The 24,049-nt window shown below is 38.4% G+C and overlaps 1 protein-coding gene across 2 annotated transcripts in view; it reads right to left on the bottom strand.

Annotated features, from left to right (window-relative positions):
* Positions 1–24,049, bottom strand: part of ARID2 (AT-rich interaction domain 2) — a 105,450-nt gene that overhangs the window by 1,637 nt on the left and 79,764 nt on the right. For both annotated transcript variants that reach the window (XM_048947532.1, XM_048947521.1), the window contains 6 exons: positions 20,939–23,787; positions 10,733–10,881; positions 5,685–5,823; positions 5,503–5,588; positions 2,223–2,346; positions 2,043–2,134 (listed from right to left, as the gene is read on the bottom strand). In XM_048947532.1, coding sequence (XP_048803489.1) covers positions 2,043–2,134; positions 2,223–2,346; positions 5,503–5,588; positions 5,685–5,823; positions 10,733–10,881; positions 20,939–23,787 — 3,439 coding nt within the window. The remainder of the gene's footprint in view (positions 1–2,042; positions 2,135–2,222; positions 2,347–5,502; positions 5,589–5,684; positions 5,824–10,732; positions 10,882–20,938; positions 23,788–24,049) is intronic.

Below are 24,049 nucleotides of genomic sequence, written 5' to 3'. Positions count from 1 at the left end.
ACAGTATTCTCCATGTTGCACACACATTTTTCAGCACTGAAACAGAGGCTTTTCACTAAAAAGAAAATGCCTTTAAAATGTTGTGAAGAGTGTGCTGTCACTTCAAACCACACAGTTAATGGAATTACTTTTCAGAAGCTGCTGAAGGCTACAAGGGCTCTAAATCCTGCAGTGTTACACAGGGACGGGTGGGGAGGGGCAGAAAGGAGAGATCTGCCCAAAGTAAAACCACGCATCTCAGATCTCTGCAGGCTTTGGTGACCAGCACCCAGTTAGCTGACACAGACACAGTCACTGCCACTGGCACAGCCAGCAGAGCAGAGTCCAGAACAGAATGCTGCTCAATGAAGTAATCAGGTCAACCCTGAAGCAAGCTTGGCACCACTGGCTGCAATGCTAGCAGCTCCTGAGCCTGCTAGCCATAAGCAAAAATAACTGAGGTGCGGATGTAACTCAATTAAGCTTCACCTTAATTCTGGTCTAGTAACTAGGAAAGCTTCTGCCCACAGCTACCTGTTACTTTGCTGCTCTGCTAAGGATTCACAAATTCCAGTAGACTGTCCTCATGGGAGACCCTGCCTTGGAGACAGACACGTTCCCTCATGACCACCAACAGTGGTGGCAGAAATCAGCACGTAAATCAGCCTGTGCTCAGGACAAAGCACAGAACCCATGTGACTTTCAAAATAATCTTCAGCACTGTTCTTCAATTCAAAAGCAGTGAACAAGGCTAAGTTTTCCAGGAAGAAGACAGAATCTTCTTTTGTTCAAAATCTACTTGCTCTTACCTCGTGAAAGAAACTGAATACTCTAGCAAACACCTGAGCTCAATCCATCACGGCACAAGTTTAATGCCTACACTTATATAAAAAAAGGGTACAACACAGCACAGAAAAACCCTCAAAGACCTTGTCAGTACATGGAACACAACTTTTGTGACAAGTATACAATATGTATTTACGTGGATCTGGTAGAGGAAAATACTCGGGAGATGCTGCCAATGGTAAAGATAATAGCAAAACTTGCTCCATATTTGAGTTAATTAATTGATTTTTTTTTTGTGGTTTTTAACACTGAAAAATAAATGAATATTCAGAATTAATCATTTGTAAAGTGCTACAAAAATACTTCATGAATACTGCACTTAAATATCCAAGCTTATAAGTTTTCTGAAGTTTTTCAACACTGAAATCAGACCAATCCAGGTTACAAGGAATCCCTGAAGTTACGTGCTACACCTCCTGCTCAAAGCAGGGCCATCTCCTAAGTTGGATGACAGTGCTCAAAATTATATCCAGATGGGTTTTGAATATGTAAGAGGATAGAGATTGCACAGCCTCTTTAGGGAGCTCGATGACTTCTGTCTCCTTTCCCTCATTCTTTCACCATGCTGTCCAAGAAGAATTTGATTGTGTACAGCCCTCATTTAGACAGTTAAAAACATCAGGAAGTGTTCTACACTGAGTACTGAGACCATTTCCTACTTAGTAAATGAAGAGAACAACAGAGACTTATGATAGTAAGGATCTCCTACGAGTCAGAGGAAAGCTATTTATTAGAATTAACCCAACTTTGAAGGGAAAACTAACAGAGAGGTAGCAATTGTGAAATGCAACTGGGTATCTTTCCACAACATTTAAAAACTTTCAGAAAACATTGTCCACCCTTTTCCTGGGTTAAAATAAAAGGGTATGGCCAATGGGAGGTTCCTTACAGAAGAATTAATTTTCAGTCATGCAGGACTGCCTTCAGGAGAAAAAGGGACAGGCCCATAGCAAACACTTCTCTCACTTGCATCCAAAAATTTATCCTGTTGAACTTACCAGACACATTTCAGAAGTCTAGATTACAAAACTATCTTAGATATAGTGATGCTGAGCAGCTGTGTGGGGAGCAAAGCAGTGAGGAACTGGCAGAAAAACTGTACTGTCAGTATTCATATTGTATTCTTAAAGGATAAGAAAATACGTCCTATCATTTGGTACGTAACAGAACAAAACTAACACTGCTCACTGGTATTAGAGGAATCAAACAATGCTCACCTGCGACCACATTCTGAATATTTACCAATATTTTTTAATATTAAGGCAGCTGTTAATCGGATGTGTTTAGTTATTGGTCCCTCTTTTTCATCCTACAAAAGAGAAGAAATAAAAAGTAAAAGCTCCATAGGAGTAAGCAACCATTTGTATCTACTAATACTTGAGTCAAACAATACTCACTGTAAAATCTCTGAAGACAAGGTTTCTTGATCCCCTCCTTAATGCCATGAGGGCAGCACTTGGATGATTCACAATGGCCTTCTGTGCTCTGGGAGTAGCAGCTGTACTCCCTACAACGGGCGGCCTACATGAGCAAAGAATGAATTAGTAACAATGACCTTTACACCACTTTCTAACACATTAACAACTCTGGACATTTATTTTGATAATTTTTTCAACCTATCTGAACTGAAAGATCCATTAACACAGGGTGCTGCTACACAATTTGTCTTTTGTTTCCATGGAGAGAAACATTATTGCAAAGCCTTCTGAAGTGTCACGAACATCATTTCATGTGGGGGAAAAAGAAAAAGCACTGCTCTTGAAGAGCACTCACAATTGCTCATCACCCACAATATTTGCGATGGAAAAGTACAATAAACTGCATAATGACATGGCAACCTTCTTGAAGTGCAACTACTTGAAGAAATGTTTTGTTAGACACAATTCAATGTGAACAGTGATAATGGCTACCCAAATGTCAACTCAGATTTAGCCAGAGAATGTCCTAAAAATACAGCTGTTTAAAACCTGACCCAGCCTATTGGGACCATTAGACACCGAGACAATATAAAACAGGAAACAGTCGTACTTAGTAGGAAGCAATACAATTTAAAACCACTTAAATTATGATCTAAGACACAAAACATTTAACTGTTAAATTCAACCAAACATCTACCTTTATTACCCTTATTACCTCTATTGCAGCTTTCGAGCTGAGATTAAGAAATTACACAGGGCATTTTATAAAGCTGGTACAAGTAACAGACAAGGTGGAAGCAAATCCTTAATGTTAAATATTAACACTGAAGTCAACGCTCTTCCATGTGAGACTTTGACACAAATCATGCAACTGGTGTTAAAATGTTGAAGTACAGAACATTTAAAGAGTGAGACTCTTTAAAGCATCATCTCAAAGGACGGCTGAAGTACTAACAGTGAAAAATATCACCACATTTCCATATGTTATATCACATTACTATGAATTCTTGTCCAACCTGGCTAGAAAATGTCAACATATCAGAAACATACGTTAGTGTTTGTTTGCAAAGGTAGCACAAATCAGATGTAAATGCTTCAGTTCTTAAAATGAGAATCAGTCCGTAGCAATATTTAGGTATCTTCTAGCAACAAGAAGTGGAAACGGTCTGACTCCTCCCTAATACCTCAGTTCATAATTCCCATCATCCTCTCCTGATGAGAGATGACATTTTGAAAAACCTTTATGAAGGAATGAGAGAAGGAATCCTTCATAAAGGTTTTTCAAAACGTTGAATTAAGATACTGTTGGGCAATTGTATATGTTTATATGCAACTATGCAGCATATTCATAGATTAGCTAATGTTGCACTTTCCAGATGTGATTTTCTTTGGTTCTGAAAATATACATTTAGAGAAACAGCTTGCCATTCACTCACAGGACAGCAAAGTTCAGTTTCTTGCATGAATCTTTTAATAAAATCAGTCTTAATCTAGGTCAACAATTTCTTGTTGCTAAACAAAGTGAATATATTTATTCACCAGTAAATCTATACAACTGAAATCACATTAATGCTTTCTATTGTAGAAGTTAATTGCACAATATTATGCAATTAAAACTAAAAAAAAAAATAGGAGAAGAATTTATAAATCTTTTTATTTTCTTTATATTCGTGTTCTGTCTCCAAGTATCCATTACTCTCTGGGGTCTATGTTTTAGAAAATTCTTCCTTCAGGAATCTGTCAGTTGAATTCCATTAGTCTCTTCCAGATGCCTTCATTTCCCCTCCTCCAGGTTTCTTTTCTCTTACAGTCTAGTTGCTATTTTCACTTTCACTCTGATTTCTGTTTTCGTACAATGATTATATCTTACCTTATCCTGAACTTCATACCTCTCTTTGTGCCTTTCTCCTTATTTTTTTTTCTTCGATAGAGTAATACAAAGTGTTAATCTAGTAGGCCACTGCAGACATCTAGAAGTACTATGCTCAGTGATGAATAATGTTTCTTAAAAGTCTTATGTCAGCATAGATTTCAAAAAGGCTTGCAATCTACTTCTTAATGAACAAGTCCTGTAAACTTTTCCAAAAGCTTTTCTCTGCTACACAGCCATTTCTTTTCCTCCTGGATTCAACTTCAACATACTGCTTTTCATCTATTAATTAAGTTCATATCTGAATTGTTGTAGATTGTATCAGCCTGATGCTTCCTACTTGCCAAGTATTTAAGACCTTAAATTTTACCATCACTCTTCATTTTGTGGTTTTCAGAGGTTAGAATGCCACTTAGTTTCATGAAATAAGGCACTGTAAGGCAATCATGTTCGTGTTTTAAGAATTTTGGGGATCTTTTAGTCTTTTTGATTAAAAAAACCAAAACAACTTTTCACAGCTTCCATTGTCAATTTTCTCTCACTGCTGCCTCCCGCAGCATGGTAGCAATTTAACTAGCCACACAACGGATAGCAAAAGTCTGCCTGGGGACATGTAAATCACACCTCTGGCTTGCAGTAAAGAGATTCCAGTTAGTTACTAACAAAACCCTCATCTTAACACAGGCATACAAGTAACTGAACCCTGAATAACTCCAACAGTAACTAAACCCCATTGTAACAGGTTTGCACGTCATTTTCAGATCACTGAAATAATGCTAGGAAAGAGGAGACACAAACCTGATTCCAGATAGAAGCACAAAATATGAAGATTTAGAGGTTTTGATATTTATCTTTATAATTTATTTTAAAGTAGCTGACCACAAAACTAGAAGGAACACAGCAAGTCAGAGGCATGTGGTTTAGTGATGATGGGTTGATGGTTGGACCAGATGACCTAATGAGATCTTAAAGATTTGACGATTCCAAGTGACAAGACAATCCAACTCAGCTGTACGAAAGAGCTGATTTGTACCCAAGTAACTTTCCATTTGCATTACAAGCACTCATCTGTTACAGTAAAAGTTATAAAACACTATTCAGTTGAGTATTTTAAGAATAATGTTTATCATAGAACACTGGCAAACATACCTTCAAGAACTACCTGCTCTCTTAATGACAACTTAACTGTATTTCCTACATCAGAGTCTTTTCCCTCTTTTACTAGTTTGTCCTAATGCAATGGACCTCAAATTTAATAGCTGTGTAATAGTCAGCTGCAGCCTCCATGTACAGCTTCACCTGATAAATCAAGTTTTAAATACACAAATTCTTCCAATGATTCCCATTACTCTCATTTTCTTTAGTGCTAAGAGGGCCTAAGTCTCTTACTTATTGGAAGGCTTCTGAATTCCTCCTTGCCCTGGTTCATCTTGCTTTAATCCTGCAAGCAAAGCATCTCTGGAACAATGTTTATCCTATAATGGGAAAAAAAAGAAAGGCAGTGAGAAGGTGCGTGGAAATTTCCCACAGAGCTGCTACTAGTTCTTGAAGTAGTGAAAAAAGAACTGCACCTGTAAATGGGTAATGAAGGAAAACCTCTGCCGCTGGAAAGGTTCACATCCCTCCCATAAGCACTGCCCTGGGTAGACATCTTTTCCTCCATGTTCAGTTGCTGCGTGATAGAAAACCTGTGATGGTGTTTGAAACCACCTACAGAAAGAGAAGAAGGGAGAATTTAAAGCTTTTTTTAAGTTTCGGTTAACACTACGGTGCAAATGCCACAAACACAACCCACACTGCCTTTTATTTCCTGAAACAAAACGTGGATTAATAAGAGAAAAACTGTACACGTCTAAATGGAAAACAAAAATCATGTATGTACCAACAGTGAGCTACCAATAAATGGCATTACGATTTTCTATTTATATTGTACTAAAGAAATAACACATCTCAATTGCAACAGAACTTCTATGCAATACAAGCAAAACATAGTAATGGACTATAAGCAGTAAAAAAAAAATGTTGGATTTCATTCATTACTTTTCTTCTTCACTGATGGCCATATTCAGACCTTACTTGAAATATAATTGGGAAATAAAAGAATAAACATAATTCACCCTATTTGCTCTCTATAGTGAATACTTGTCAAAACTGATGGAAAATAAAGAATCAGTGTAACATTTGTGCTTTTTAGTACATGAATTTGAATTTCAAGAAAATAGGTAGACGACACTTCCTGATGCACACAGAAGTTGGAAGATGTCACTTACATCACCCTTTCTGACTCACTTAAACCTAAATTTTTAAATGACTTCCCCAAATCAGTTTGCTTCCCCATAGTCCTAGAGGATACGACATTAGATACTTCAGCAAATAAAGTGCTTCTGCAGCAATTAAATAAGTCCTCCTAAATTTGCCCATGTATTACTCTTTGTTTTCATAATGTTCTGCTGGTGAAGGCCTGTTCAGCATAATAAGGGTTTTCTTCCATTTCAAAGTGGGAGCAAAGTTACAATTCATCTCAAAATACTGATCAATCTACCATTCCTAGAGCTGTACATGTGACCATTTGAAAATACATCAAAACAACCCATCTTTTGCTGCCTCTTAAAAATCATATGGAGATACACTATATTTCAAAAAATATTAAATGAAAACTGTGAATGACTAAAGGCTGCTCTTTTTAGCCTAGATATATCTTAGAAGATAACTCAATCATTTCAAATTGCATCCATTACTTCAAGAGACAAAAAATGGCCACATTAAACAAAAGACTTGGCCACTTACAATCCATTTTGATACAACTAACCCAGCTTGTGAATACGCTTACAGCTTGGACAGAATCGATCTGGTAATCTAGCTGCTGCCCTTGGAATACTCATTTCCACCTTCATCCATTTGCTGGATGGAGGCACTGCCATAGCAGTCTTAGCAGAGAAAACACAATACACCCATCTCAGTAACTCCACTCCACGCGCTACTGTTTTAATTTCAAATAACAAGAGAAGTATTTAAGATGCTTGGCTGAACTCATTGGGCTGATCAGTGCTGAAAGGGAGAAGGCCTCCAACCAGACTTCCAGAGAGCAGCCAAGGATGAAGCACCATCTCACAACCCATAGCAGAGGGTTATGGACAAGTTCAGAGCACTCCTTCCATGTGCCACTACTCGACTCACTATCATCCATTATACAACACCTGCAATCAGTATGAAGTCCTAAGCAACAGAATACCATTACCTGAAGCTCACAACAGTGTCAGAAGGCTAGCAGAGACAAATCTTAGTTATAAACTGAATCCTATTGCAATAACCACCTCATAGCTGGAGGGCTGGAACTATGGCATCCATAAGGGCTCTTCTAACACAAAGAATCCTATGAAAAATCTCTGGCACAGATAAAACAAATCTCATGGCATAAGTCAAATCCAAAACGTCGTTTAAAACATTTTGTTCAGCAAAGCACTATTTTTCTTAAAGCTCTGCCATTTTAACCAAGTTGGTTCATTCACTATATCATAAATACCTTCAACGCTGTACTTGAAACACTAATCTGAGATGATTCTGATTTACCACAACTTTGCAAGGAGAAACTATTTTTCAAATGAACAAGATTCCATTCAGTAACTAAGGCAGAACTGTCAGAATTTACAGTATTAGTCTGTAAAACTTGAAATTTATTCAGAAAAAAACCATATTTATTCATAAGCATTAAAGCAACATTTAACAATACTAATAAAATAAAATTTAAGTACTGAGAATATGGTCAGTTGAACCTAAACTCTTAGTTGCCACTTAATTCCTCCAACATTCTGTTCTGCTGCTGAACAGAACATTAAACTAATAGCTGACCTGACAGGCAGTGGAGACTCAACAGCATTTCCAATTTATGTATTAAAATGCAAAGCAATTCAGAAACAGACAGCTCCTGCCTACTTGTGAAACAAAATAACAGCTTTTAAATTAACCTTAGAAATTAGCAATACTTGCAGACAGCTGAACTTTAAAGCAAAACACCTACTTATTCTATTACATCTTTAATGCAAGGCACTAAGGACACCTTTCAGTGTTTTACTCCCTGTTCAGATACTTAACCAGGATTTATGTGAGTGGCCTATCTTTAACAGTACAGTTGGGCCTGATTTCGTGGTCCTCGGACACCACAGGTACTGAATAAAGAACATGCCATGGACATGTTTCACATCACTGTACTAACTCTGCAGGATGAAGTATCAATACCTGGTATAATGCTTCCACAGTAAACTATTAAAAAAAACCAACATCCCTCCTCCCACCTTCGGAATCTCGCTGGTCACAGCACCAGTAACTCAGTAGGTAAAAAAGAGCACACAATTTTATATATTCCTAATCATTCCGATTGCCAGTAAAATATTTTTAAAGGACTCCAAGGCCTCCTGCAATGCATCCCGGAGGAAAAATTGAACACTAATACTTTGTGAGAATAAAACTAAAGAACACGTTCATCTAAATAACTAATCTGCTAATCAACTTCATCTGCTGCCATACCTTTGTGATTAGTTGTGAATACCACAAAGGAAGCACTGCTCTATCACTGCCTTATGCTAAACCTAAGTGCTTAGTGTCTAATGACTAAGCAAACATGGCTGAAACCAAGTATCAGATGTAAAATTAATGGAGTAGACTAATAAGCTACTGAAAAGAAGCTTCTTGTTTCTTGCTAAAACAACTCTGCAAGAACAGCCAAGACTGACTGTTTTCACAGTAATTCTTAGTAATAGGTGGTAAGTCTGGATTTTTATGTGTTTAGTAGAAAGAGGAAGCCACCAGGAGAGATGATGTTCTTTGTCTTTCATCAAGCTGGCGACAGAGTATGCATAAACAATATAAGCAGTGATGAAAATGATAACTTAACATTTTGATTCTTTCTTCATCACAAAGAATGATGAGAGTAACATTCATAGAAACTGATTTTAGGCTGGGGTTAAAATAAATGTTTTAAAAATCATCACCAGCCATCAGAACAAGAACTGTGTGTTAGAAAGACTACACTGTAACAATGCAAAATCTCTGAAGGCTTTTAAAAGCAACAAAACTTAATGATGAACAAAACCCAGTATAATGACAGGAGGAACTAAAAATACAGAATAGTACAGTATCTTTGACATAGAACATGTAGATCAACTTAAAAAAACACAGGGCACACACACTGACTACAGGAAAATTTACTGGAATGACAGCTTAAGACAGACTTGTAAAAATACTGATAATGTAAGGTAATCATAATTGTATTGCTTTCTCTTCTGCCCCAAGGTTTGTCTGCATATAAGCACATCTTAGTTCACATGGGACATCAATTTGTTCCATGGTTAGATGCCACCTCAATTCTATATAACTTATCCTACATAACTGAAGACATAGAAGAAAGCTGCTGACAGACTTATGCTTCAAAACTTTAATCCAGGCTTCTGTTATCTAGCAGATAGCTACAGCAACATCCAGAATCTTATCTAAAACATGTACACTTTGACACTGACTTAATGATCCTTGTGTTGTTTATAAGGAATGAAAGAAACAGAATCTAGTGTTTCAGAGGTTCTATAAATTGTCCCTCAGTATTCCTCAGTTTATCAGTTCTTTCAAATGCCTCATTTTGCCCAGCAGTTCAAACAATCCTAACTTTCCCATTATTTTGTTCCTACTTTCTGAACACCTGTGCAACATCCTTCTGCCGAATGAGGCCACCTGTGTGCTCCTTTATCTTGTCCAACAACTCCAATTAAGTGTCTCAACCTTTTTCATGCCCATCCTAAGCTCACGTAATATCTCTGCTTTCCAAGTGGCCATTTGACGGCTACCTTTGTCTCACCAGTCTGTACCCTTCTCTGAAAACTCATCACGTTCACAAACCCATTTTATTTAAAAAAAAATTAGTGTCAAGATAAACATATAGATAAAAGGAGAGTATTATGTGTTTTCATGAACCTACATCCAAAAATCTGCTAGCTCACCTCCCTTTATCATTATTATTATTTTATTTTATTTTTAAGGACAAAACCAACAAATCCAAGAATTCTAATCATTGCTATCAAGTCCTAGGACTAAGTTCCATTTTACTTCCTTTTGTAACAAGGGAGTCTTGTGACATACAAATGGTTCCATAATTACTATAATTAATCATAATCCAAATAAAACTTTGACCAGGACAGAGAAGTACAATATGCCACTCTGGCAAAACTGGAAATGCAAGGAAGATACTAAAAGCTGTACATGTAAGAAAACGACTCAACAGTTCTAACTAGAGTGCAGCAACTATTTTTATAATTGTAATACAGAGAACAAGCTTTAGAACTGGATTTTTTTTCTTAAATACATGAATATAATTTTCTGCTGAAAAATAACATTAGAAGAAAGCCATCTAGTATATGTTTTCTGTTTTGAAGTATAATTGAGAGCAGCTAGACATCCTGCTTTCTCCCACCTCTGCTTCCTCAACGCTTTTCACTTTTTCTTTTCCCTATTAAAAAAGCACAAGGTATCTTAAGGAAGCAGAACGGATAGAAGTTGTAAAATCTCTTTTTACATACAAGCACTTGCTACTTATCACTAAAAGGTAGTTAAGTAGAGGAGCTTTTGACTTTACTTTTTACAAGATTGCCATAGACACATGAAGTTCTGTCCAGGTTTCTTCATTTGCTCTGCATGCTGACTTGCTGCAGTGTATGAAGGTGGCTGCAAATTGAGCTGCTGGCCCTGTACTTGCACTGTTGGTATCGACGTTGCAGGTGTGCTCTGTAGAAAAGGTTAAAGCACAGTTTTAAACACGGCACTTAACAAGACATAAAAAACAGTTCACTGTTTGTTCAAAGATATTTTGCTTTACATTTCAATCAACCAACAAATGTTCACATTTTAACATTTTCATCTCAAAATAAGCATTAAGAGACATAACAACCAGGGACACATACAGCTCTTACAGTGCATCATTTAGGCCTAAGTTTCTGATATTCAAAACTCTTACGTTGAGATTCAAACACAGAATTAAGAATCCAAAGGTACTTCTAAAGGGTATTAGTGGAACAAAGGTTATTGCTATTTTATATAAAGCTTTTACTTAAAGCAAAAGAAAAATGGCAAACTGAAAGGTGTGCAATATCAGCATAGGGATTAGTTTTCTTTCCCATTTAAATGCAGGAGAAAATATTACTAAAAAGTAAAATGACCAACAATATAGCTAAAACTGCCTTATTTTCTTTGATAAAATGGTTTTATGTGCTGCTTCTGTGGAATTCTTCTACTGTCTCATTAGTACACAACAGTCTGTTACAGAGCACACTAAAAAACTTAAATTGAACAATGGTGAATGAACAGCACCAAAGAGCAGCAGGCTCAACCCATGACATTCATTCTCCATAAAACTTTGCAACGATGTAATTCTTTAAGCTCTTGCAAAACCACACTGTACATTTATACAAAACACCAGAACATGTGAACGTGCTGTACAGCTTGTGTACAGAGAAGTGCAAACATCTCAAACTGGAAAAAGATGTTTCCCTTTATCTCTTACAACATTAAAAGAATCTTAATAGTGGATAAAAATTATCTAGTCAACTACAAAGTTCCAAATAAGGCAATATACAGGCAAATACATTCCCCCCCCCCCCCCCTTTTTTTTTCCTCTCTTCTGAATAGTAAAAATAATGGCTGCTGATTACCCAATTTTGAAACACTGGTTATTTTAAAATATTGTTTCTCTTCTTTTTTCTTAGCAGGCTCTGGCTGGCCAGACATTTATGAGAATAGTGACAGTAAAAACATAAAGCTTCTACATCTTATCTAGACCTAACATTCTCTTGTTCTCTTCTGTTCCAAAGGGAATGCAACATTACAAAACCAAAGGAAGCAGCTTTCAAATTTACTTTCAAATGGTGTACACAAGACCTTGCTGATACCAATATAGCTCTGATACTGAATAGCTCTAGATTTTAACTGCAAAGAAAGAAACAGTTAAGGGCAACTTCTAATATTTCATTTGCACAGTGGTCTTAAGTTTCCTTCCTGCTGCTCTCTTTTGGCAGTGCAGACACCATGTCACAAAGTAAGGAGTTCATTACAGATTGTACAGCACTAGTGATGAAGAAGTCAGATAACAAAACTAATCAAAACCAAACTAACCCCGCGTCCAAGCCTAAATCCTGGTAAAAACATGACAGTGCTCAGCAAAAAGTCCAGAACACGTGACTATTACATGATGCACGTGACCTGCAGGTATGAAAAGCTGTAAGAAAGGACCCTTGAGTCCATTAATCATAAATGAAAACATTTTTGAACTCTGAATTATTTTCACCTAAAGTTCTGTAATCAATTTAGCAGATCGGGTAATTGATTTTCACAATATATCTTTTATCATAGGTAGCCACCAGCAGATCCTTTTAAGATCAACCTTCCTTTAGTCAAGCATTTTTAAAATGAAGCTGAAAGCAAAATGATCCAGAGTCAGCAATACAGCTTGTTTTGCAAGCTTCATTTAGCATCCTTACAGCAGTACATAATCATGGTCTTTGTACAACTTTTTATCCCTGCAGAACTTCTGTCTCATTTAATGAATGAGAGAGAGTGAAATTACTGAATGAATTCAGGATTTCATTTAATTCTCATCATTCAATGTGTGGTTCATGTATTATTTACCCCATTCTAAGCAAACCCTATAATTAATCCAGAATTATGAATTTTCTCAAGAGTTTTCCTGGCAAGCTCTCCTAGTGATATTCTAAGGTTTTAAACATTATTTTTAACGAGACAGTATCATTTTAAATAAGGAGAACTGAGATACAGAACACAACATGTTAAATACCAAAAATGAAAGAGTTCAGAAAAGGAAACGATTTTCAAAACAAAAATTAAAACTGATTGCAATTTTTTTTCTACTCTGGATTCCTGTGAGAAAAAAATATGAAGTTGGTAAACTGAAATTTGTACAATAATTGTTGTTCAGGAATCTCTTATTGCTGCAGTACTATGAAGTCAGGTAGCTTCATTCAAACTTGTAGCATTGGATGCTTACAATGCCCAGGTATTTTTAAGTCAAATTTACTGCCCATCTATCATCTGCACTGATCACAGTAAATTTAAACAAATGAGAGGAAGTCACATTTGTTTTCCTAGGTCTTACTTTTGAAGCACAAGGTCTACATTTGAATATCTTACAGCTTTCCTTTCTTTGTTCCAGAGATCAGAAGTAATCTTAGGTGTATATTTTCCGGAATGTAAACTCCTTCATTTCAGAACTACAGCAGAAATACTTGCAATGAATTATCTGTTATATCACTGATGTGCAATGACTATGCAATGTTAGTTGTGATGTTAAAGGAATAAATATGACAGACATTTCATTTCCTGGAATGAATCCTTTGTGGGAGAAGTACCACTGAAACAAATCTCCTCATGTGATCAGAAATTACACAAAATTTCCACCACTAGCAGAAAACATTTAGTAATTCCAGGCTCCTTTAGCAATCAAATGCCCAGTAGCCTAACACACCTGAAAGAGTTTTAAAGCATCTTTATATATTTAGGTTAGCTCTCTTCATTATTATTGTTTGCAGTTGACACTACTCAGCACTTCTGCAAATCAGATCTCCCTGTACCCCTGCCCTGAAAAGATACCTCTAACATCAGCACCCCATCTTTTTTATTCTGAAATACATAACCTAATTATAAAATCTCCTTCCAAGTTCACTGAGTGCCATTTTAAGGACTTACGAGTGCCCATATAGGACATAAATATACACATTTTTGAGAAACTAAGCACTAACTGCAGTAGGGCAGCTACATACATAATGCTTATATTACCTATACACACATAAAGAATGCATTTGTATTTAGTGAGTTCCTGTCTCAAAGGATCTGAGCTATTCTGCAAAAATTTGCCGTAAATTACAAGTTCCACACAAACTGACCTCCAAACTGCACCTGACATGTTTCTGGCTACCCTAAGAACATAGCATATGGTGTTAAAGGTGTTAGAACACTGAACAAATGACTTCAGCATAAAAGACAACCAGACACAGGGCAGCCTCAAGAGCTTCTTAGGGAGAGGCACAGAAGTAACATTCTGACAACTGATTCCACCTTTAATTGCAGTTTCCGATGGCAACCCCCACCCAAGTATAGTCCAAATTCCTTTAAACACTTTATGGGAACTTTACTGTATGTCCTGTTGTTGATTGCTAGGGTCTCTGCAGCAAGATGTCAACTCAAGGCATGTCTCTCATCCTGCAGCACAGGCTGCAGGTGCAAAAGCATGAGTTTTTATGATAAAAGTTAGGATTTCTGTAACTTTACTGCCTTCTGTGCAAAACTGAGTTATGCAGGTTGCTTGCCATCGGTAGTTTATCCCAGAGATAAAGCCTGCTTGCCTACATATACAAGTTATTCCAAAAGCAATGCCTCCTATTTAATTCCATGGAAACTACAACAGCTACAAAGAACACAATAACAATATTTGAAAGAGCAAATTCCCAGCTACTAAACACACCACAACTGCACCAACATTAGCTACACATTTTTGCCAGCGATGAACAAGAGCCTGCACGCATCACACGCATGCACCAGCAGAGGTGCCCCACTGCCACTGTTGCCACTGCTGAAACACACCATCCACCTCCTCACCATGCTCACATCCACTGCTTGGTCTCCTGAAACATTCACCAAGTGTGGATGAATGTCAGTGGGTGCAAACACGTAACCAGCTGTGACCTGCGTTAGCCTGTTTCGGTGTTATACAGATGCAATTGTTCTGCTTTACACATCAATTTTGCTCTCACTAGTGGAGGCTACACCAGGCTTAGCCTGACTTGCTATAACTGGAACCAGATAACCTCTTCTAGAATCATTTTCCTATTACCAGAGTGTACTTTGTTTTAGAGAAGAAGGCAAGGTCCAATATGGAGACACAGTAAATGCTGAACTATGGCTAATAAGCCCAGCTGAGTTGGAGACCCTGTTAAGAGGGTTGGAGATTGGAGATGCCCTGTTAAGAACCACCAGGATCCCTGAAATGCACTCCTCATCACAGCACAGGCACAATCCCATTCTAGAAAGCAGCTATTCTCATTTTCAACCTACTGAAATTCCTGTACAGTGGAGAGCTGTGACTAAAAAATACCTTGAACTATGAATTAAAAAGAATAATATCAAGCTTTTTTTTTTTTTCCTATTTACTTCATCTTTAATTAATCTTAACTTTACCTTTACCCATTATCTCTGATCGCTTCTTATCTTCAGGATAAAAAAGTTACTTCTGAGTTGACCACATTAAAGGCAGAAATGAGGTACAGCCTCACCAAGAACCTGGCACAGACTACTAAAATACAGAGGAGGATGATTAAAAAGAACAGTTTTCTCATCCTGCTCTGCAGGCCAATGAAAACAAGAACATATTGCAATGCAGATATAAGTGAATTGCGTAGCCAAGACCAACAATGCTGGCTGTATTGCTCTCAGAGCATATTACTTGACCTGCATCACTGATGTTGACTTCAGAGGCAGCTGTTTGATCCCTCCTCCAATTCATTTTGAAGGAAACCCTTAGGCAGCAGTCTTTACAGAATTACAAATTTAAGCACAGTGAGAAGTATATTATTTTTAGAGCCTATACTTAGGATGGGCTGTTAAAATTTTGCTTACAATTGAGCACTGTATCCTACTGCAACACTTCAAACTACCAACAGTTTTAAAAATGCATTTCACTATCTACCCTACACACTGCTGTGCATAAAATTGAAAACAATACAGATGGTCCTTCTAAGACTTTCTTCTCTTGGATATTTTTCTGTGTTGATGTGGCTTAACCACATCCTTAGGCTGCATCGAAAGAGGGGTGGCCAGCAGGGTGAGGGAGGTGTTCCACTCTGCTCTGCCCTCCTGAGAACCTATCTAGAGTACTGTCACCAGGTCTGGGGCCTTCAACATAGGAAAGCTGTTGAGCTGTTGGAGTGGGTCCAGAGGAGGGCCACAGAGATGGTGAAAGGGTGAATACTTCTCCTATGAAGATAAATTGAGGGAGTTGGGCTTGTTTAGCTTGGAGAACAGAGAGATCCAGGTAGACCTCACTGCAGTCTTCCAAATCCTAAAGCGGGACTACAAGAAAACTGGAGAGGGATTTTAAGAAGGGCAAGTAGCAACAGAAGAAAAGGTTTTAAACTAAGTGGGAAAATTTAGAGCAGATATTCAGAAGAAATTCTTTACCCAGATGCTGATGAGGCATTAGAACAGGTTAGCTGTGGATGCCCAATCAGTGGAGGAACATTCAATGACAGGTTGGATGGGTCCCTTCCAGCCCAGATCATACTATCATTACTAAAAACTTTATGTTTCACATCTTTAAGACAATGAATGTACATTAAAAGGCAACCCATAAGCTGAAATGAATATAGCATGATTTGAGTATGAAGGTGGGGTCAGGGGGATGGGTAGGCACTAAAGCAAATGTTCTCTCCTTGTCAGGTTGCTAAGCTTTAAGTCTGCAACAGTGCGCTTCACAAGCAAAGAGCAATAAAAGCACAGACAATCTGAATTTCAGTACTTCCAGCTGAGAAACTCATTTGCTCTGTGACTAAGAATGAATTACATCTCCTGTGGCTACACACCTGCTTTCTGGTGCACAGTAATCCTCAGCTTCCAAAACAATGGAGAGCAGGAGCAAACAGTTAAGGAGATGCTTACACAGTTTTGGCCACCTAAATTTCCACACAAGCATGCTCCGTGTGGGAGGCCTCAGGAGAAATGGGAGTGCATTACGAGGGGATAACAGTGATGAGCAGGAAAGTAAGTGATTATTTTAAAAGAGAGATGAGGCAATTTAGGAGGACTGCTCCAAAAGTAATGCCTCTTGTTTTATAACGTTAGTCAGAGACGGATGTCAGTGGTATGGCAGTAGAGATTGAACTTTCCCACTAATATTGCATTGCATTTTGTTGCCGTGTGACAGATGGCAGCAGAGGGCATTCTGACAAAATAGCAGCTGACATGAGTGTGTATGAAGCAGAGGTGTCACTGAAATCCTCCATGCAGAAAAAACTGCACCCACTGACATTCATCAAAGCTTGCTGACCATATATGGAGACCAAACAGTGGATAGCAGCTCAGTGAGGCGGTGGGTGGTGAGTTTCAGCAGTAGCAACAGCAATGTGAAAGACAAGTCATGTTTGGGATGGCCATGCAGGTGATTGTTTTTTTTAATTTTTTTTTAACAAGTGCAACACGTAGGCTCTTGCTCATCTCTGGTGAAATAACAGCTAACAGCAGTGTCTACACTGAAGAAGAGCATTTTGCAGTTGAGAATTTGCTCTATCAAACAGTGTTAATGTGCTCTTTATATCTGTGGTAGTTTCCATGGAAATAAATAGGAGGTACTACTTTCAGACTGATCTATGTAAATTTGATTTGCTCACTTTCACCTGGTGGAGTATCAGAGTGCTTCTTCAAAACATAAACCTACTGGGACAAACTAACATGGTTATATTCAACAGATGTTTTGGAAGAATTTTGAGTAAGAAAAAAATTGGAAAAAAATAAGTAAACAGACAGGTAATTACTCATTTCTTTTTCCTTTTCCTCCATCAGTCCAGCACAATACCTCAGGAAAGCCATAGTCCAGGAACAGAGTACCAGAAATAAAAGAAAAGAAAGCCAATGAAGTAAGTGCCAACTCTGCTGTCTCTCAAGACTACACTTTCAAGGGCTTACAAAGTACAGATATAAGAAAAAAACCCAACAATGCATGTTCCTCTTCTGAGATAACCCATATACACATAGGTCAACAGTTGTATAAGAATACAAAAAACATATCTCTTTAGACAGTATTTAAGTAGTTATTTTTCAGTGAGTTCTGCTCATGTGTACAATTCACACTCGAACAATCACAGATGGTTTTATACCTGGAAGATACCTGTACTTGTCCAACTGGATTTAGGTAGCAATACATAGTCTTTCTCATAAATACAAAGTTCATAATTTTCATTATTGTGGCAAGCCATTTATTTTTCCCTCAAGGGTACAGAGGCAGCCAATTTCGTACTGCTTTTCATATTGCAAAACCAACCTTCTCTTAACTTTTATGTTCCCTTGAGAGTTATTTTGCTCTTTTCCTCGTCTCCACTTTGCTGTTTCCCTTTCTTTTCATTTGCCTTATCTTTTCCTTGGTTCAAGCCTTGTCCTTTTCCCCTCTCTGCAGTTTATGACAACTCTCCTGCTGCATAACCAAACTCGCCTCTATTTGCTATCTTTGGCATCTTCTTTTCGACCCTGCCTGCTGTGGTCTAATTTTATTACAAATTTTCTTCTATTTCTTTCTTACTTCTCTGAAACACACACTCTAGTTTAAAATAAAATTTATAGATAACTAGAAGGAAAATAAAGATAGCAAGAAGGAAATAATGTACAAACAGCTTCAGCAGCTATATAATTTTGCCATGGCTAATATCCCTTTATTTCCTGTCCCTCACCATTTCTCTTCACTGAAGTCTATTTATACTGAATTTCACACTGTCTGTAGAAGTCGCCTGTTCTCTTATTTCCGCTGCAAGATACAGAACATACAGGAGGTACCACAGAGAAGATAAAACAATACAGATGTTCAACTGAAAACAGTGCTCCTTAGCTGCTGCCTTTCAAAAAGTTAGAGACAGGGAAGCTGCTTATCATACAAGGAAGACTCCCAAAATAGGAGAGAGAAAATCATTTCCTACGATTACAGAGGACCTAGACCTAACAGTCATCAGTGAAACTCACACTGAGCTCATTAGAATTAGGCTCTGTAGTACTTCTGGATGTCCTGAGTGTACTCCTAGATCAGATTCAATATTGGTAACCCTTCACATCTGCTTTTCCAACAGAACAATGGCTATGCAGCAGCTTTGGGGGGGTGGGGGAAGGAGCTACACAGGATGACTTCAGTACCATTTATAATTCAACACAATTTTGAAATGAAGTTTTCTTTTGTGATTTTGAAGAAAGCAAGGGCAAGCTAAACTCCATGGAGACAGACATTAAGCAGACTTGCACTGAATGGCAGAAGGCACTGGCAGCATCTCTGTTTGCATAGGCAATATAAAAAAAACCCATAAACATGTACAAAATATTAAGAAAAGTGTACAAGAAATTATATGCCATCTTTAAGAAAGTATAATCACACAAAACACTCCTTCATAGTAGAACAGGTAATCTAATATAAATGAAGTTGCTAGCTGTCCTACTGCTCTCCTCAAGAAATGGAATTTTAGCAGTTCAGTAGGCATCAGAGACCCAAAAGCAAACTCGACAGCTACATGTCCAGGAAAAAAATAACCGCAGGCAACAGTTATCCCAGCCCAAAGACACGGTCACTGCATTTTCTACTTCAGCCAAATCCTTAGTGAAGCTATTAAAGACAAGCAAACTGTGCAACTGCTAAAAACATTCACTGCAAAAAGCAAGACATACAGCTAATATATCCACACTGCCGAAAACGTGCCATTTATCTTGTGCACTGTCCCTGTGCTGCCAAGATATACTTTCATTTTGGTCTAATTATTTCCAGTAAGAACAAAGATAAATAAAGTATCAGAAGAACTACAGATCTCTCTGTCATAAATGCACATGCAAATATTTAGGTTTTAAAGACATTCTGAAAATATAGCTCTATGGAATACCTTTTAAAGAAAAAGAAAACTACAATTACATGATGGAAACATGAAAGAGCTTTCTATAGAAACTGAACTTCACACAGATAAAGCAGTAATGCTAACTATCATATGCTGAACTTGAGTTCTAGCTCTGTTTAAGTCTATAAGGCCTGCACTTCCTACCATTTCAAAAGCCAACCCAAATCAAAGAAATAAAAAAGGAAAATGAATAAAACAAAACTGTCACATCTCTGCCAAAAAACACTAACATACACTCAGAATTTCCTCTCTACACTGTCAGAATTTTGTGACTGTCAAACCTAATCTTCCATTCTTTTTGCTCTTATTCAGGTTAGAAAGGGTGAGGGTTTTTTGGGAGAGAGTGTTTATATCCACGCACAAAGCCAAAATAAAATCTTGAGACTGGAGCAATCTCAAGCACGATTACTCACAGTTTTAAATACTCATGAAACTGCTGAACATACCTCATTTCTTGTAAAGTCTCAGGAAGAAACTATTTTAAAATGTTTTTCTAAAAAAGTTCAAGATAAAACAGGCCTTCTCCAAAGTTTTTAAAACAGCATATAAAAAAAAACCCATTACTAATTGTATCAATAAAATAAACATTACAAGTATTTTGTCATGAACAAACATAAACACATATTCTGACACACTTAGAAAGCAATACTTTATCCTGGCTGTAGTGAATTGAAGCAAGCCTTACAAGATCACCCTTAAATGCAAGAACTTCAACAAATTTTAGCAGGCCAGATGCAGCTGCAGTGATTAACAAACTATCTTGCAAAAAACATGTTTGCTCCATATGCAGTAAGGACCAAGAACAAAACGCAGAACAACACTACTGTTTTTACAAGACTGTACAATAAATCATCTTTGTTTTTTTAAACAGTAAATCCTTTAAGGAGGAAACTAGTGAGAGCAAGTTCTTTCCTTACTGTATATTATGAAGCTCCAGACCACTGTAAATACCATTATAGTCACTTATATCAAAAAGCATGCAAACTATTTGAACCTTAGTCTGTGAAAGAATGCAAACCATCATTTTCTGAATATTTTAAATTCCTTGCAAGATATCAACTGAGTTTACATTTTCACATATATTTCACAGCATTAAGTCATAATCAGAGTTGGAAAATAAACATAAAAAGTACACTGCAACATACCTGTGTGACCATGCTTTGTATATACGTGGTTGGCTGCTGCTGCTTTTGTTGAACAGCACTTTCTATTGCTACTTTCGCTACAGTGCTTGGATCCGCTCCAGCTGGCACAGCAACCATAGTTGCACTGCAACCAGCATTGTTGGGGTCACTGATTGTAACAATTCTAACTCCTACTTTATTTGGAATTCCTGGAACAGTTTCCCTGTCATTATCCTCTGCTGGCCTCTTTGCAATTTTGCATTCTGCTGTGCCATTAGTAGACCGAACTTCGGATGACAGGGTAGACTGGGACACTCTAGGTCCTGAGTGTGGAACTGCTATGATTTGATGCCCCTGTATAACAGAGGCTGTAGATTGTGGTGAGACAACTACACTTGGGCGTTGCTGAGGCACATCTGAATTCAAACTTGAAGCTAGAGGTCCATTAGGTAAATCAGTGTTGGTACCACTAAGTTGCTGGGTTAACAGTTTTGCAGCCTCTTGTGTACCGCTTACAACAGGTGAACTACTCAAAGTTAATACAGGCCCATTAGAAATTCTCTCCCCTTGATCACCTTTGGCAGTATCTTGCTGCGTGGCATCCAAATTCCCTTGTTGTTCCACTGAAGATATCTCACCATTTCCTACATGATTGGAAGTTTTGTGATTTGGAATGTTTTTGCTCAAATGAGAACCATCGCCTTTATCAAAATCACAGATTCCATTAACTAGGGGCTTCTTCAAATCACTTTTAATTTCCTGTGTGTCCATTTGTTCAAAGTTCTGCTTTCCAGGAGCTCCGTTCTCACCCATTTCTAATGATGGCCCATTACTGACTTGTGAGCACTGATTGGCCTCATTCTGAGTTTTCCCTGAGTTAGAAGGAGGTAGACTGGAGTCACTATACTTTCTCCCATTTAAAAGACTTCCCACCTGCATTTCATTTTCTTTTGCATCCCCATTGCTGGTGTTTGCAGCTCCTCTTCGGCAGGAAGGATTCTCCATTACTTCAATCTTACGTTCATGAATGTGTAAACCTGTTGCTTCCTTTGCTTCTTCCTCCTTTTGGCAAATTATTTTATCACCTTTGAATGGGGGAGCAGCAGTACACGGTGATTGTCCAGCTGAAGGTGCTTGAGTAGCTGGAAGCGTTTGCATCTGTAGCCCAACTCCTGTCTGAGCCCCACTCACTGCAATTCCAGCTGGAGCAATGATTTGAGTTGCATTTCCCTGACTCACAGTTGCAGTAGCAAAACTCGTATTTGGCACAACTGTTATCGTAACCTGGTTGCCAGTAGTCCCTTGGAAAATAGTTGCTGGGCTGTTTGAGATCAACTGACCTGGCAATATCTGTAAGTTAGAAATGGGTACTGTTTGTACTGCCCCTTGGGGCTGGACTGCACCCTGGACCAGCTGCTGTCCAACTAGCAGCTGCTGAGCTGAAGACTGCCCTTGTACTCCAAAACCTGGCGTTTGGTTATTGGCCATCTGATAAACCACCTGAGGGCTAGGAGCTCTTGCATTGTTAGGTGGAGGAATCTGTGGAGCTGGGAGTATAAGCTTCCCTCCTGGAGTTGAGGGGCCTCTTTTTGGAAGAAGTAGTTGTTTTATCAGACTAGATTCACCAGAGTTAGGCTGGCCAACTCCTGTATTAGCTTGCGGGGACTGAACTTGCATTTGCATCGGCGGTTGTACCTGTTGCTGTGAAGATGCTGGTGAATGTTGCTGCTGCTGCTGCTGCTGCTGTCTCTTTACAGAAAGCATCTGGCTGACAGTAGGAGGGGGTCCTTGTGACTGAGAAGGGGTAGATGAAGATGACATAACTGTAGGGACTTGATTGTTTGTAACCGGACCTGGAGATGGTGAAGAAGATGGAGTAATGCTTGGCTGTCCAGTCAACTGAACAGTCTGACCAGGAGGAATAGAAGCTGGATTAGCAAGCACTATTTGGTGAATGGCTGGTGCATACGTTTGACCTTGCTGAGCTGGCTGGCTGACAATCACTACACTTTGCTGGGATGCTGGTTGTGGTGGTTGCTGCTGTGACTGCATCGGCTGCTGTACATTAGGTGGAACTTGCTGAGACGGCAGAGGCTTTGGTGCAATGTTCTGAAAGCCTACCCTAGAAGTTGGTGGGTTCTGGACACCTGCAATTGCAACCACCTGCCCAGGTGCTACTTGGAAATTCTGAACAGTGGTGGCAGAAACAATGTTAGGTGCAGAGGTTGTGACATACTGCTGTGGTGCTATGATGACTGTATCTTGTTGCTGGTTAGCAGCAGAGGACTGCTGAGATGATGACTGCCCAGGTTGCGATGATGTGCTGATCAGCTGTTGACCCTGTGAAACTGCTGAACTGCATGCTGGTATGTTTTGTACTCTGCCAAATATATGACCCTGAGGTACAGCTTGCTGAATTACTGTAACAGGAGTGCCTGAAGGTATCTGTCCTGGTACCACTGCATGCAGTGGAGACTGCTGTTGAATTACAGGTTGGTGATGAAGCAACGTCTGAGAACCAACAACAGTAACGGACGGCTGTGGTCCTGTACTGCTGTGATTTTGATTTGAAGCTTGTGGTGCTCCTCCTACAGAAATAGTAACAGGAACGCCAGACTGGGGAACAGAGCTCTGTATTACTGTGGCCTTCACAACTTCACCAGGTATTGGACCTTTATTCTGTATAACAGTCATTGGAGCATTTTGCTGCTGTGCATGAACAGTATTTTGTGGAATTCTAGAAACAGTCTGTGCCACAGTATGAACACCTTGAATTGGAAAAGACATCTGTGTTGCTGTCAAAGTTGAAGACTGGTTAATAGGGGTCCTTTGATAATGATTTCCTACGCTTTGTGGCCCATGTGGGAGTCCTATTGAAATAAATAAGGTAAAAGTTTGAAAGCAAAAATTAGTTCAAAACAAAGAATTTTTACAACCCCAAGGCTTGAATTTTTAATTCTACTTGTTTTCTCAGCTATATTGCATCTGAATAAATGATGCAGTGACAACGGCTTTTCTGCTGACTGACAAGTCTACGGGTGACAAGTCCAGTATTAGATCACATACAATGCATACAGTAATACAGTTATTCAGAACTTCATTCAATAAAAGGAATAAAACCACACTGTCCCT

The sequence above is a fragment of the Lagopus muta genome, chromosome 1 (genome assembly GCF_023343835.1).
Source record: "Lagopus muta isolate bLagMut1 chromosome 1, bLagMut1 primary, whole genome shotgun sequence".
Lineage (NCBI taxonomy): Eukaryota > Metazoa > Chordata > Aves > Galliformes > Phasianidae > Lagopus > Lagopus muta.
This window is presented reverse-complemented; position numbering and strand designations above follow the sequence as displayed.